The sequence below is a fragment of the Passer montanus genome, unplaced genomic scaffold (genome assembly GCF_014805655.1).
Source record: "Passer montanus isolate IOZ18808 unplaced genomic scaffold, ASM1480565v1 scaffold31, whole genome shotgun sequence".
NCBI lineage: Eukaryota > Metazoa > Chordata > Aves > Passeriformes > Passeridae > Passer > Passer montanus.
Window position 1 is genome coordinate 9174241 of NW_024367819.1, and position 15489 is coordinate 9189729.

A 15489-nucleotide genomic window follows, 5' to 3' on the forward strand; every position below is an offset into this window, starting at 1 on the left:
CTGGATATTAAGAATGTTTACAATTTCTCACATTTCTTCTGTTCTTCTTAGACAAAACTTGCTTTGATTTTGGAGTGCTTTGCTCTAGTAAAAGATCTGGGATTTGTTGCACTGTACTTGAAAAGATTTTCAGCAGAAAAAGCAGAGGAGAATTTTTAAGAAATAATTCCTAGTAATATATTTCGTAACTTTCTGTTTATAATTATAAACTAGCTTCCAATATAAACGACTGTTAAAGAGATAAGAGCTATAACATACTCATCAGGGGACCAGTTGTTAATAAGGTGTAATTTGAAAGGGGAAAGCTGATGATATCTGCAAAAAGAAATAAGAGCCCCAAGGCTGCATAGAAGTACCTTATTACCAGTTGCACTGGGCATTCTGTTGAATGAGTTTTATTTATCATGTTTTTATAGTTACTTTCACTGAGCTTTCAGTGACATAGGAAGAAAAATACCAAAGTACAATATTGTTCTTCTAATGCAGCAATCAAAGAGTTTCTAAATCAAGAAATATGGAAAAGAGGCTACAGGAGTAGAAGAATATTAAGCAGCTGTTTCAGAAATAAATTTTTTGGTCGGCCTCCCTGCGTGAGATATTTACTACAAGTTCTGTGTGTCACTGAAATTTAGGCTAGATACTTTTCTCAACACTTGAAAGGATCTGAATCTAAAAGTTGTGTAGTTTCCTACAAGTCTGCAAGGTGGGCAGGGAGGGAAATAGGAGGGAAAAGTTGCAGATGAATTACTAATGTATGGTGATTGTTTTAGTGACTGCTTTCCTAAGATTCCTTGTCAATGCTGAATGTGGTAAACACCTTTATATGTAACAGGGGTAGGTTTCCCTTTAAGCAGCTGTTCCATTGTCTATGCGAAAATGGCCAATTTGGATTTGAATGTTTGTCTTTTAAAAATTGGATGGAAATCAGCCACCCATTTAATGTTACTGCTACAAGGTTGCTAGATGTCACTGAACTCCACTAATTAATAACTTGAATGATGTTCAACATATAACCTAGAGGTGCAAAGTTCTGTGTGCCATTGACATTGTTCCAGACTATTCACTTCTCTCAAAACAAGAGAGAGGGGCACTGAGATTCAGGCTTTTTCATAGCTTCACTGTTATCTCACATCTTCAAGATGAAATTGTGATTTAGAGTTGGATTCTGGGCCCCCTGGTTCCCACTGCTCCTTCCACTGCCGTTGGAGTACACAATGTTCTCGTGAAGACATTTTCATATTCTGAGCAGATATCCTCCTTAGTCCTGAGGCTTCTGTTTGTCTCTCTCACCCTTGATTTCTGTATAATTTAGCAGTGCAGTTACACTCCAACGATTTTCCTATTAGCTATAGGTTCAAGATTTCTGATTTTAATAAGCATCTTTTGCATTTTATGTCTAATGAGAATTTTTCTCAGCCTGCTGGGGTTCTTTTGTCCAACTGCACAGCTCATGATATTGTCTATATCTTGATGACACTCACTTATGTGCCTCTCTACTTTTTATTCTTCTCCCTATTCTAGCTATTTTGTTTTTCATGTTATTTTAGCATTTTTCAAATTAAAGCAAATTATTTTAAAGTAAACATAACAAAAATTGAAATTTCCTTATTCCATCTTTCCCTTGGTGAAATGTCAATTGTGCTGTCATCAACTGTGTTGCCAACTCTTTGGAAATTTTTATTGGTTTGTTTTTTTTTTTACTGTGTTCAATTTTGCCCAGTCCACTTCCTAGATGTCTTATATATTTATGTATTATCTTTGAATTGGAAAAATAAAACTTAATCTTGATTTTCCCTATCACATTTCTGGGCAATTATCTTAACCAGAAGGATGTAGAATTTGTGTCTCTTTGCTGTTGAAACATGCATTTTTTTTTTCACTAGCTTTTCACGGGACAAGCTACATGAGTTGGTGGTTCTTGCATTTCTTCTATCAATGGCATTCTACTTTCTCTGTGCTTTCATCTATCTAAAATCTTATCTAATTTTTTTACATATTTAATGGAAAAACCGCTTATTTTGAAGTTCCTTCAACAGATTTTGTCTCTTTGCTGTCTTTTGAGATACCATTTTTAAGTTAACTTTAAAAAATATTTTTATTATTGTAGATAACAGTTGTTGTAAAGTATAGTATTTTCTCTAAAACTGTAGATGGGTATTACTGTTGACAGAATCAAGCCTGTCATCCCTAAAGTCTAATGACAAAGCTATTTAAGTAAACAAGTAAAAACGACAAGTGGAAATTGTGATGAAGTTGTTTTTCTCTGTCTAATGTGACATTATTTACAAAATTATCTTAAAGTGTACAGAAATACATTTTTTTTGTAGTTAGTATGACTTAGAAGGTGTTAATAAATTTTATTTTCCAGTGTATCTCTCAGGTTCATCTGAGGTTTTTTCTGCTCATACCTGGAAGCTGTAGTGCAGCTATCTTTGAAATCCCAGGGGAAGGATATAGTATGTTTGCTGTGTCTTTCAGAAATTATTTCAGGAGGGTTTTTGATTTGCACAAAGCACTCTGAAATGCCATGGCTTCCTTGGCTGCCGGTGACTGCAAGTTGAGGGGTAATGACTGCTGGGCACCCTGCATCAGCATGGCTCTCTTGATCAGCAAGTCAGCATTGGGCAGGATTGCCCACATTCCAGTGCTATTTCTTCCTTTAAATTTCCATGTAACTTATTAGCAATGAGCAGGTGTACAGGAAAAAAAAATTTAACAACTTCTGCTTGCCTGTGCTCAAGGTCCAAACCACCATTTTACGGCACTCCAGTACCAGAGGACTCTTCTCACCACTTACTTTGTTGTTAACCTTAGGGGCTTGAGAAGTATAAAATTGTATTGAAATTCCTTTAATTTCATTGGGATAAAGAGAATCCTGACATATCAAGACCTAAAACACTATTAGTAAAAAAAGTAACATAAATCAAGATGTTGCTTTCAAAATGTCTTGGAGCCTACTAAAATCAATCTTATTTGCAAAAAAAAAACCCACCAGGAAACACATCAAAACTCAATGTGGTAACACAGATGTTAAATCTTAAAGGATTCATATGTAATTTATTCAAAACATTAAATTTACTACATGTAGTATAATTTCAGAATGTGCATTAAAGATGTGTTGTGAAATCTCATTCTTACCTGCTGAATGGCTGCCAAGTTTGGTAGTGCAAGAACATTCTGTTGTTTTACCCCTTCAGCACAATCCTGCATTCAATTTTTAAATGTCCATAAAAACTGTAAAAGCCTCAAAATGCCAGATTGGAACAATAAAAACTTTGAAAGTCACAGTGCAACAGTTTTGGTTTTTTTAATAACTCTCTGGGAGCAGGATTGAAAATCCTCGTTCCAAACATATTCAAGTTTTGAGTTGCTAGCTTGTAGGTTTGGAACTTCATTTTCCTCTCTAAAACTGTGTCTGTTAAGTGTGAAGTGAGTGGATATTTTGTGACATCTAGAAATCCTTGCAGAAGACAAAGAGGGGAATGCACAGGTGGATGGGTCGCTGGCATTTGTGATAGTTCAGTCTTGGGCAGAGTCCTGGGTCATTCAAGTCAATGGAATGGCCCAACACTGAGGGTTCATAAAAGTCTTTGTAACTCTGAATTCTTCTCTAATATGGTTAATTTTTTTCTTTTGTCATATTAGCTCTGAAATTTTTCAGCAACTGTTTATTTGCATAATCAGTGATGATGATTAAAATTTTGGCTGCTTCATGAATTGGCAGGGTATTCTCACTTTTTATATACTTCAGGCTAGTATATTTGGAATAAAATTAAGTTGACATCAGCTCCTTGAAGCCATATAAAGCTTTAGATATTACTTGGTTTAAGTACAGAGTTATATATCTATCAGGGGATCTTAGTTCTAACTGAATTCCAAAGCCTGGAAAATTCAAGCATGATTTTATGTTTATTTCCATACGTATTGCAATGCTTACTTTATAATAAATTGTAATTTTTTAACTGTAGCTGAACAGTAAAAGCTGATTCTGAACAAATGAAAACACACATGATGTTATTCCCAGGAAAATTGGCTGTTATATGTGGCAAAAAAAACTTGGAGGCAAAATAATCCAGTGACTGTAGCCAATTAGTAAAGTTGTCCATATGGTGCTGAACTTCTTGTATGAGCTGCTGGCCTATCACTTAATGTGAAAGCCTGACCAGGATGCCTTAAATCCTCAGAAACCAGCTTTTCCTCTTTTCTTGTGAACCAGAAGGGGAAGCTATATTAAAAGGAAGCCCCTTTTTAATGATTTAGTCTTGTTTTTAATTTAGAGAATGATAGTTTCCAAAGATATTGGTCAGAAGCCTATCGGCAAGATAGGCAACTCCACAAGTAATGGCTGCAAGGATGAGGGGTCATGACTTGTGGAAAGCAAGGAAAATGGTGCCTGTGAAGTAGAGACAGGTATAAATCTTCCCTAAGTGGCTTTGAATATTTGCTGGAAGCAAGGATGTCATTATACCAAAGCATGCCTTTAAACTTCTGGTAACCATCAAAACCACCACTAACTCTGTGGCTGCTAATTTGCTGCTAATGTCTTGCTGGTGTGCTGCTCTGTGGCTACATTCTTTCTTTGGGTTTATGATCCTGACGCTTTCTTTATGGCCTCTTTAAATTCAGCTTTTGGAATCCAGCATCCAGAGCTAATTAGGCAGGCTGTAGGACACCCTTGCCAAACAAGTCAAAACATTTTGAAGCCATTCCATTGCTGGACTTGATGTGAACAGTGAGGCGATATTGCTCACATTTGTTGACATATATTATTATGGTTGTTGCCATTATACCCCATGTCCCCAGAGTATTGTTTAAATACATGATACAAGAGATGAAAGCAAGCAGATAGTGAAAAAAGAAAAAAAAAACAAAGGAAATATCATGTACTTGTTAGTTTTTGGCATTGTGTAATTAAACCATCTCCTTTAATGTTATTTTTGCCAGTATCTAATTAGCAGAGCCATCTGCCTAAGAAGTGCTGGACCATCTGTCTGGAATAGTGTTCTGTTCATTTCTTGGTTCTTGACTAATTAACTTCTTTCTCTATGAAATGTAATAGTACATTCTGTTTCTACATTTCCAAGTTCATATACAAATATATATATGAATGCATAGCTGTCTACCTGTATATGTGTTGAACATCTGTGTAGTTACAGGAACACAATTCTCCCAGGAGGTCGGATTGTACTGAGTTGTGTGTGCAGATTTCACTGTAGGTGAAAGCCACACTTTTTTTTGTTGCCCTGTCCATAAAACTAATGCATCTCTCACTTAAATTGTTCTAATTGGCCAGTCCTTTATTGACTGTGTTCAAATCTCAAATTTCCTGTCCATGTTTACTAATTAAAGTTAGAATTATAGAAAGGGGCCACATTAAAGTTAAGTACGTAGGGCTCTGATTTTTTTTCCTGTTATATTTTGTATTTTTCTGGAAAATTATGTGATAATTTAGGTCGGAAGGGACCTCCAGATGTGTTGCCTGGGGACTTCCTTTGTTGCTGCATGTTGGGCATGTAAGAGACTCCCTTGACAGTTACTTCTATGAACTTTATTTACTGCTCCCACACTTTCCTTGTTCCTCTTTTAATATTCTTCAAAGGTATTTGGATAAATCAGTTTAAATTAGAGATCGTCTTTCAGTTTTTGTTGGAGTTAATTTCTTTGCAATTATTTAGTTTAACTTGCTGAATTTACAATAGTTTAACTTCTAAGCAAGACTCTTGCTGTTCATCCAGAGAAGTTACTAAAATATATCTGTTATTCCAAAGAATATAATTAATTTAAAGAATGTAATTTTTAACTTAACATACATGGCTGTTGAATGCACATTTTTCTTCATTTTGAAAATAATAATTTCATTACATATTCTCCAGTTGGAATTTTCTTTCTTCACTGGCTGGAATTTCTCTCCTCCTACTGCCCCTTGAAAATGCCAAGACAGGTTTCATCTCAAGTTTTGAATTCTTTACAAACATCAATGTTTAAAACACTTAGACAGTCATTTGCAACTGAGGCTTTTCAGAAAGCTGTCTGCCATCAGTTTGAAACTTGAGTTCAAGCTTAGGGTGTGCACCAAAGCCTTGATTTTGTTCAGTCTGATTTTATGTCAAATCTGTGTAGGACTTTGTGCTTCATTAATTTTTTTACCCTAAGAAAACAATATGTGTTCAAAATGAACTGTGACAACCTCATCCAAGTACACTGTGTTAAGTTCAAGTTGTATCTTTCAAGTGCAGTCCTTAGAGTTGCTCACATTGGCTTTGACAGCATTAAAAATCTCACTGCATTACATAATTAAGGTTTATTTGTGTATAAGATAATGTATTTATGAAGGAGATTGGGAAATTAGGAGCACGCTAAGTCATTGAATTTATAGAGGTGCTTGAAAGACCATATTGATCATAGGATTTATAAAAGCCGTGTCATTGTAAATATTGTCAGCTTGCTATCAGAAACAGACTGGTGTGCTGCCTTAAACCCTCCTTCTTAACCTATTCTTTGTAGAGATGTGTAGTAGTAGCTGTGTATGACCTGTCCTTATTTTCTCTGACACTGACTTTCAAATCCCTGTTTATACTTTCCCCAGAGAGAACAAACCTGAGTGTCTGTAATTTGGTTCAATGAACTTTGTTGCCAGCTTAAGTAGAATTAGAACATTAATTAAAACCAGCACACTGAATGCTGCAAGTTGTAATTTGAATGTGAAAATTGAAGGTTCTCATTAAAAAAAAAATAGAAAAAAAAAAATCCTAATAGGATAAACCTTAGCTGTATAGATCTTCATAGTGAATTAAATATCAAACATGGTTTGCATGTCATATCTGCACTCCATCGGAACTTAATGGAAAAGTCCTCAATCAGTATTAAGGAGGAAAATATGTCAATTTAAGGGAAGCAGTGGATAACAGTAATATATGTAAACATGGGTTTGCACTTGCTTTTTAGAGTAATGCAATCCTTATGTGTCCATCTGGTCTTTCACAATGACAATTTTCGAGTCTTAATCTTCTAATGCCAAAACCCACATTGTTATTATTCTGTTGGGACATTTTGTTTTGTCTTTGTGTGCTGAAGATTCAGGACACATTTTTCTCGTGTTTTTTTCCCACATTGAAATGACGTTTCTCTCAAAGAGTTTTCTACCTGTCTTCCTCCTGTATGGAAGTTTTATACTGTATTGAATATCTAAATTTCCATTTTATGGGACATTCCCTGGAATTTCCTGAATATTTGAAGGTAAAAAGAAAGCAAGTTCTATATAGAAATGTTTGCCTGCATTACTGAACTGTGTGGGAGCTTTAGGGACCAAAGTACAACAGCTTGAACTATTCAGCTCTCTTCAGATGCCTTTGTTCTATATTTCATTTGCAGCCTCCTCTATTATTATCTCTTCTAGCAGTGGAACCAAGGGCAATAGGACTATGAGAACCCTTTGATTCAAAGATGGGACTTAGCTTTGTCACCAGTGTGTCTGCATTTATTTATTGTGCACATAGTATTATTCCTTTTTAGCAGATGTTTTCATGAATAGAGCTTTCCCAGAGAGTTGGCCATTTGGTTAACTTGCAAGCAAACATATTTATATCTAGTTGTAGCAGTTTCTGCTGTTTCGGTTCCTGTATGTGCTGTTAACTATGATGTCCAGAAATATTACATAATATTTTAATATTTCACATCCTTCTCCTTTAAATTACTTTTACTGTGGACTTCTAGCCAATTGAAAGCTGGGTATTTTGTCACTGAAAATTGATTTATTGATAAACATTTTGTATTTAATGCATTCTATTTCCTTCTGTTTGTGCCTGACATGTTTTTCTCAGTTCAGTTTTGGCAAGAACTTTCCTTCAAACCTTCCTTTTAAGTACCCATACTTCACTCTCATTCTACTCTGACCTTCTTCTGGTAACTAACTCTTGTGGTTCTCCAGGCTTTTGAAAATTTTGTGTTGTTTTGAGACAATATATTCAGCACTTGTATCTAGTGCCATTAACATGGAGGTTCAGTGTGTCCTAATGGATTGGTCAGGAATTCAGTTGGTCATCCTATGATCTCTGTTACGGATGTGAATTGCTTTTTGCATTACCAAGTCAAAAGAGTTAGGTCATTGCTGCTTTTTTATCTAACTGAGTATGAGATTTCTTTCTTGCTGCTAGATACAGTTTGTTATAAATTCTAGGGTCATTCACAAGTGGATTCTTCCAGAAGTTTTCAATATATTCCCCTGCATACCATACTCATTTAGCATTGCAAAAGCAAATGCTGTAAATAGCGATGTTTATGATGGAGGAAGAGAAGTAATTACATTAGTTTTCACAAGTAGGTTTGTTTTTTTTCTTGAAGTGAAAAATGCTCATTCTTGGGCTTGTTGAAACACAAATACTCTGAAGGCATTTTCCCTCTAATTTAAACAGGCTTTCACCCTATTATTAATTAGAGAGTCTGCTTGCTATTAATACAGTCTCCATTAAAAGACAGGTAAAAAACATTTTCTATATTAAGTCTGGATAAATGATCTTTCATTATTTCCTTGTAAATAAAAATGAAAAGGCTGTGGTTTCAGTAATTAGGCAGCAGTGGTTGCTTCAGAAATCTCAATTCTTCTGATAAAATGTGCTTTGTGGCATTTTTATCTAAGGAACATATGGATGTGCACAGTTGAGGTGAAAGAATGCAGCCTAATTTAAAATGCACTTTGACTACACAGGCATATACAAGCATTCAAATATGTACATGTATTGGCACATTAACACCAAGCATGCAACCTGAGCAGCTGCTCCACTGAGCAGCAAAGTTTGTAAGTCATAGCTGCTAAATGTTAGATATGGAAATAACTGGAATTAACTCATACTGTGAAATGGTAGTAATGCAGAATTGGCATTACAGTCCATCTGTTGAAGCAGTGAGACAGCTCAAAAAATGAGGATAAATTGCTTCTGCTTTGCAGTGCACTGTTTCACTGTTGTCTTGTATGTCTCTGCCCATTGCTTCATTCTCTGAATGGATGTTTCAGTGCTTCTGATTAGTGCTGCAGTCATACCTTTAGAGACTAAAGTCTCCACTTGATGCGTGAGATAAATACTTCAAAAAGTGCAGTAAGGCACACTTTCCCATTGAGCAAGATTTCTCAGCAGAGTTGACCTCAGATGCTGTGGTGATATAGCCCAGTTCTGTTGGAGAAAGAGGCTCAGCCTTTCTGTGTGTTCCTCCATCTGCTTACCCTCATAAAACTCACAAAAAGAGCAGGAAAAGGCTAAATAGTATTCAATGTAACTGTGGTTGTTTCTGCTGTAGTGACTGGTATAGTGAATCATGATGTTGGCCAGCTTCCTTTTGGATTAAAATAATGTAAAACCTTCAACAGCAAAACTACATTTCTAGGGAGAAAACTATTAAGAGGCATTTATTATAGATATATTATTATAGATAGGATCATCCACAGCTAATCATCACTATCTCTGAAGCACATAACACAAACGTGGGCTTAGAGAGCTCAGAGGCTTACATTTCTGGGTTACCTGCATTTCTAACAAATTCCTTTTGATTGCAGGCAGTGGAGTGGCAATGTGACGAAGCTACTAAAAGAGCCTGTTACAGTAAAGGCAAATCAAAGGTAAGCATGAGACAGCTGTTCTGCTTAAAAAAAAATACTATGTTAATAGCAGATGTAATTCAGTGTATAAATCCCTACCTTATGCATTTTTGCTGTGTCCCTTTCTGAGGAGAGACATAGGAGGAGTCTTCCACTGATGTGTAAGCAAAGAAATGAAAAAGAACATAGGGAGCATGGGGTGAGAGATAGAGTCGCATGAATCCTGTCTGAAATGGCCATGAACTTTAGCTTTCAACAATTTACTGTTTTGACACCAAGGTTAAGCATATGCATGTCATATGTAGTGAACTGTATTCTCACTTCATTTTATGTGCTGTAAATCCTGAATAACTGTGTAATTACTTTGTAAAATTCTCAGTGTTTAAGATGCAATTTTATTAACTTTTTTTATTTCCCAGCTACTGGTACTGTGAGGAAAATAATATTAAATGCACTAACTTCTTAGACATTGAACTTGATCTATCTTTATACTTAAAACCAGTTCTTTATTTGGCTACCTGCAATATCTATTATTCAGTACAGGAAAATGTAATTCTAAGATTGAACCTTTGGCTGTGCCAACCTGAAGGTAGTTATCAAATTAATTATAAAAGCAATTAGAATTGCATGCAATGTATGTTTTTAATTTTTATACTGTTTAGTGATTAAAGTTAATTCAACTATAACATGAAGAGAGAACATATCAAGAGTGATAAGTGCAAAAGAGCACACTTTTATTCAGCAGAGTGTGTTGTATACATTATTGTTGTGCAAAACTCAAAAAATGCCAAGCTTCAAAAACATATTCCAACAGCTCCATCACCTGCTAGAGGAGGAATCTCTTCTGCATAGTTAGCTAATCACTGACTTTTAAATTTCTCCCATTAAACAGCGAATTTCCAGCTCCTTTTTTGCGAAGTGCTGGAAACTAAAATTGCAGTATATGATTGTGCTTTTGAGATAAATGAGGAAGAGTGGCCTCGCTTCTGAAGCAGGGCCATGTTACATTGTGAGGTATAGAAAAGAAAGGACTTTTGGAACCTCCTATTTTAAGGAAATGTTTAATTTTCTAGGTTGTTATTTTTCCCTAGAAAATTTATGCTTCAATATGTAATATATCACTCAAGCCTCTATCCTTAGCTTTCATATGACAGCACTTGGAAGTAAGGGAATATGCTCAAGCATCAATAGAGAATGTCACAATGCATTGATCAAGGGGCATATGCAGTAGGAGCTATTCTGGTAGGAATGCTATATGTAACTAAACATATATGGCTTTGTTTTACAGTGATTTTCCAAGTTTAAGGCTGTGAGAATAGCATTCAACTTGACTGAAAATCGTAGTGCAGTGACTGTGATTTAACATGATGGATGGAAGTAGTTATAAATGTGAGGCTATAGCAGTGTACTTTGGAATAATATGTTGACAACACTGGTACCACACATTTGATTCAACGGTGTAAAGCATCTGTTGCTACTAAATAATTTTGTTAGGAGAAATACACAAAACTGGTGATACACGTTTAAAAATGGGCCTTAGTGTAGTTTTTCATTCATGCAGAGTTTCATTTATGCTCATCACACCCTTTTGAAGAGATGATGATTGGAAGTTAAGCTGTTGGTGTAAAATGGTATATATGTGATTCAAATAATGACCACTGTGATTGTTTCTTGGTATTATTATTATTTGTCTAAAGATTTCATTTGTACCCATAGCCGTGTTCCTCATTCACAATCTAGAAGAGGGTTTAGTCGTTATGCTTCATTACATTCAAAAGAAATCCTGGGAGTAAATACTTCTCTTGTTATTTTCTTATTTTTACCATTTGTTTTGTTTGTTTGTTTGTTTTTGTTGTGGTTTGGTTTGGTTTGGGTTTTTTTGAGTGTGCAAACTTTGTGACCTGAAAGCTTCATATGGGAGTTGCTGGAGAATGCAGTGATACTGCCTGAAGTATCAGTACTACCCAGCTGGAACTACAACTGTCTTTTTGAACTTGTCATGACTCTTCTGATTTCACTGATGTGGTCAAGGTTAAAATTAAAGATAAATTTATGACCAGAGAAAGGAAATCAAAATTATGTTTGTCTTTTATTGCCTTATTTCCATGACTAAAGCGAGGTCACTATACTCTCTGTAGAAGGAGATGCATACGGAGCCTTCCCTTGGAAAATATGGGAGTTGTCAGATAAGGAGGAATTCATTCCAGTCCTGCGTTGTCCCTCTTCATAGAAAATCTCTGCAAACACAATTCCAGTTAATCTTGTCAGAAAAACTTGATTGCTTGCCTGTTGTATCAATAGATGCAGCCTATATTGCAGAGTTGCTGGGGGTTGCATTTCTGTAAAATGTCTCAGGTGAATTCAGATTGCTGGGCAGACACATGTAACTGTAGGAAGACACAGGAAAGACTGGAGTCAAAATGTTAAGGGCAGCCTAGACTGTGGCAAAGGAGAGATGAGGATTGCAGGGATGGCTGTGGGTAGGTTATTCATTCAGATCCTGATTTCTCTGGAAGCTCTGCTGACCACAGAGCAGCACGAGGGCAATAAGTTCAGGTGGCAAAACCTGAACTCATTGCTTGAAAGTCACTTTAACTGATGGAGCTTTGAACTCTGAAGCAACTCAAGTCGTTTTGAGATAATGGTCACTGATACAGGACTCTTTTTTTGTTCTTAAGAAAGAAGCTGCACGGAATTTTTGCCTGTGGCTGTTATCAGTTGTTCTGAGGTTTATGCTTTAGAAGCCAAGGAGGGAAAAGAGCTGAAGGGGAAAATATATAGGGACATCTGTCACATTTGACAGTGTAATGCACACTTGACTTTTGAAGGCTGATGTTTGTTACTCAGACTTCAGACATTTATCTACCAATTTAAGCTTTTGCCTAAAATAGCTAGTGGCTCCAAGAGTGAGCCATGCAAAATTATGTCCTTGTGGCCAGCTTGCATTAGCATGTAGAAATCTAAAACACCAGACAAGATTAAGAGAGTAAATTTGCCTATTCATACTGACATTTGTGGTAGGAAATGTTAGAAAGAAAAAGTATAAATTCACTTGTTGAAAATGCCAAACCAATGAGAGGTTAAAAATAATAATGCTAATTGAAATGAAGTCTCATCTCTTGCTTATTTAAGAATCAAATGGCTGGATGTGTTAGTATCTGAACCTTCAATAAAAGTATTTAAAAATTAAATGCAGGTATGTTTAAAATGTTAACCTATACAAGAAATATTGCTGCAAGAGGATAATTATCCTGCAGTCAGATTGACTTTGGATTGTCAAGGTAGTCTTAAGTAACTACCCAGCCTGCTTAGCTGCTGAATTGTTTTTAATAGTCATATTTTGTTTCAGTTATGCTGATACAAAAGTAGAAATTACTTTCTAAATGTATTTCTTTATTGCAGATATATTTTTGTAAGCAAATAGGAAAGTATATGAAATAGAGGTTGAGATGAATTGGAGAGTAAGACTACATAAAAGATGGCTGCCTAACCTAACACCAGCTCCAAGCTAAAATATCCTTTGATTTGAAGTCCTTTGCCACTTCTAGAACATACATCTCATTTTTGCATGTGACAGAAGTGAACCAGCACAGCCAAACTTGACTTCAGAGCTAGAAAAGTATCTCTGAACAATTTAAATGACTAAATAGTGAAGTCTTTTTCAATATGCTTTTGGGTGGTGATAGTTTTATTAATGATCAATTTTTAAAAATTTTCTTTTGCATTTATGTGGATAATTTTTTCAAATTAACAAAGGAGCTAAGTTATTATTTAATTTTTCATTTTTTGCACTGTGATCCCAACAAGAATTCCATATGAGATGTCTTATTTGCCCTGTTGCAATATGGATTGGTGTCTGGTTGGCACCGGACTTGGGAACATTAAAGAAAGAATCTTGTGACTCCCAAGAATGTCAGAGTTTAAGAAATTAGCATTATTTTTGAACAAAATGAGTGGGTGATCAGTGTGCAAGTAATTTGGAAATGACACTATGTCAGGGAGATCTGGAACATGAAGAGGAGAGGTTGGATGGGTTGTAATGTCAGAACCCACTTATTTTTCCTACACGTACATTCCATGCCTTGTTGCAAAGGGCAGAATGGAAATAGACCAATGAATAAATTACTGGTTTACGTGCTGTGAACCTCCTTGAGCAATCTTCTAACGAAAAAAGCAAAAAACAATCCCCAAAAAAGTTACCTTCTAATTTTTTTTTTTTTTTTTTTTTTTTTTTTTTTTTTTAGTGATAGAGTTGAAGAAGTCTGATAAGGAAACTGCCAAAACTACTAATAATGCCAAATTGTGACATAACTACTTTTTTAATGCCTTGTTACATTGCCCAACTCAGTTATATGATTGTGTATTAGCTTCATTGTGGTTTCATAAAGTTCAATATAAAAACTTTGTATTTTTTACCCAATAAGAATCAAATCTTATTTCTAAGATCTTTGTCCTTTGCCCGTAAAGACTCAAAGAGGAGCATTTAAAAGCTACTTTTCACAATAAACTAATGCAAATGTGGGTTTGAGAGGTATTTTTTTTCCAAGAGGTAGTTTTTTTCCTGAGATTTTACAGGATTTTTTTGAGTTTATTTTTAACTTGACTTTTATGTGGAAAGGTATAGAAGATAAATTGTAAAAGTTTTCTCAGAGACCTTTAAAGTATTTTTCCCATCTTCTTTTGCAGTCTATTTTGTGCCTGTTCAATTTATTTAGGATTATATTTGTTGTCTTCCAGGATGAGAGTCTATTTTCAAGATAAACAAGCAATCCATTTAATAAAACTGTAGGCCAGATAATGGGACTTCTATGTTATTACTCTTGTATGGATTTACTTACATGATTTCACTTAATATTGGCTAGAATTGCATAACTGTATTTTCACAAGGTTTTTTTCAGACTTTTTATGAGAATATCTTGTGGTGAATGCTAGAGAGCATTCAAATGTAAGTCTCCAGGAAACTTTATTTTCTCCAAACATGTTGTTGATCATTTTATTGGATATGGACATGGATTTTTTTCAAGAGAAGTGTTTGAATTTTTTCTCATACAGTTCTTGGAGATTTTTAGTATTGCAGGACAAAGCTTTCTGTTTGAATTAACAGTAGAAGTGGCTGTTGATTTCTAGCTTCTGAAATGAGAGATATGAACATCAAAAAGCCTTCACCCATCCTAATGAGGTAAAAATCATGTCAAATTATCCCTCAGGGTGAGCATCTTTGTATTATGGTAATGAAATTTTTGAGTAATTTTGAATTTACAGGAAACGAGATTCTTCTAATAAAACAGATAGGGTAAATTATGAAATTCATGGTAACAAATTCATATCAGAACATCCCAAGAATTTTATTTTTACTTGTCTCACTATATTTTTGTTACTGACAACCTGTTCTTTCCCCTGTTTTCCTCACAACTTCCTTTCTTGGCCTAATCTGTCTTTGAAGTCAACATCTGATCTCCTGAGACAGTACTGTATTATTTAACTCAGCATTTATCAGATCATCTATCTGAACTATCAGTTCAAAATTTAGCTAAGTCTTTGATATATATCCTGAGAGGAAATCTTCAGTACTAGAGAGGTTTATTGTTATCCTATTAAGAACTTTTCAGAAAGGTTGATGGATGCATGTGTGTGAATAAGAAATCTGTGCATATTGTAATTGCTAACTCAGGTATGCTTAGGCCTTGTTTACCTAAAACTTTTCTATGTGGATAAATAACCATGGAAAGCAAAGTGTGATTAATCTCCTCTGTACTCTGCAGTATCCCTGAATATATTCTTTCTTTTCTGTGTGGCAGGAGGAATGCCAGAACTATATTCGAGTGCTTCTTGTTGGAGGCAACCATCTCTTTACCTGTGGAACCAATGCTTTCACTCCAATCTGCACCAACCGCACAGTA

General features: G+C 35.3%; 1 protein-coding gene across 5 annotated transcripts in view; it reads left to right on the forward strand.

Moving 5' to 3' along the window:
- The window catches only part of SEMA5A (semaphorin 5A), a 315764-nt gene that overhangs the window by 160490 nt on the left and 139785 nt on the right, over positions 1–15489 (forward strand). For all 5 annotated transcript variants that reach the window (XM_039714857.1, XM_039714858.1, XM_039714856.1 and 2 more), the window contains 2 exons: positions 9548–9610; positions 15388–15486. In XM_039714857.1, coding sequence (XP_039570791.1) covers positions 9548–9610; positions 15388–15486 — 162 coding nt within the window. The remainder of the gene's footprint in view (positions 1–9547; positions 9611–15387; positions 15487–15489) is intronic.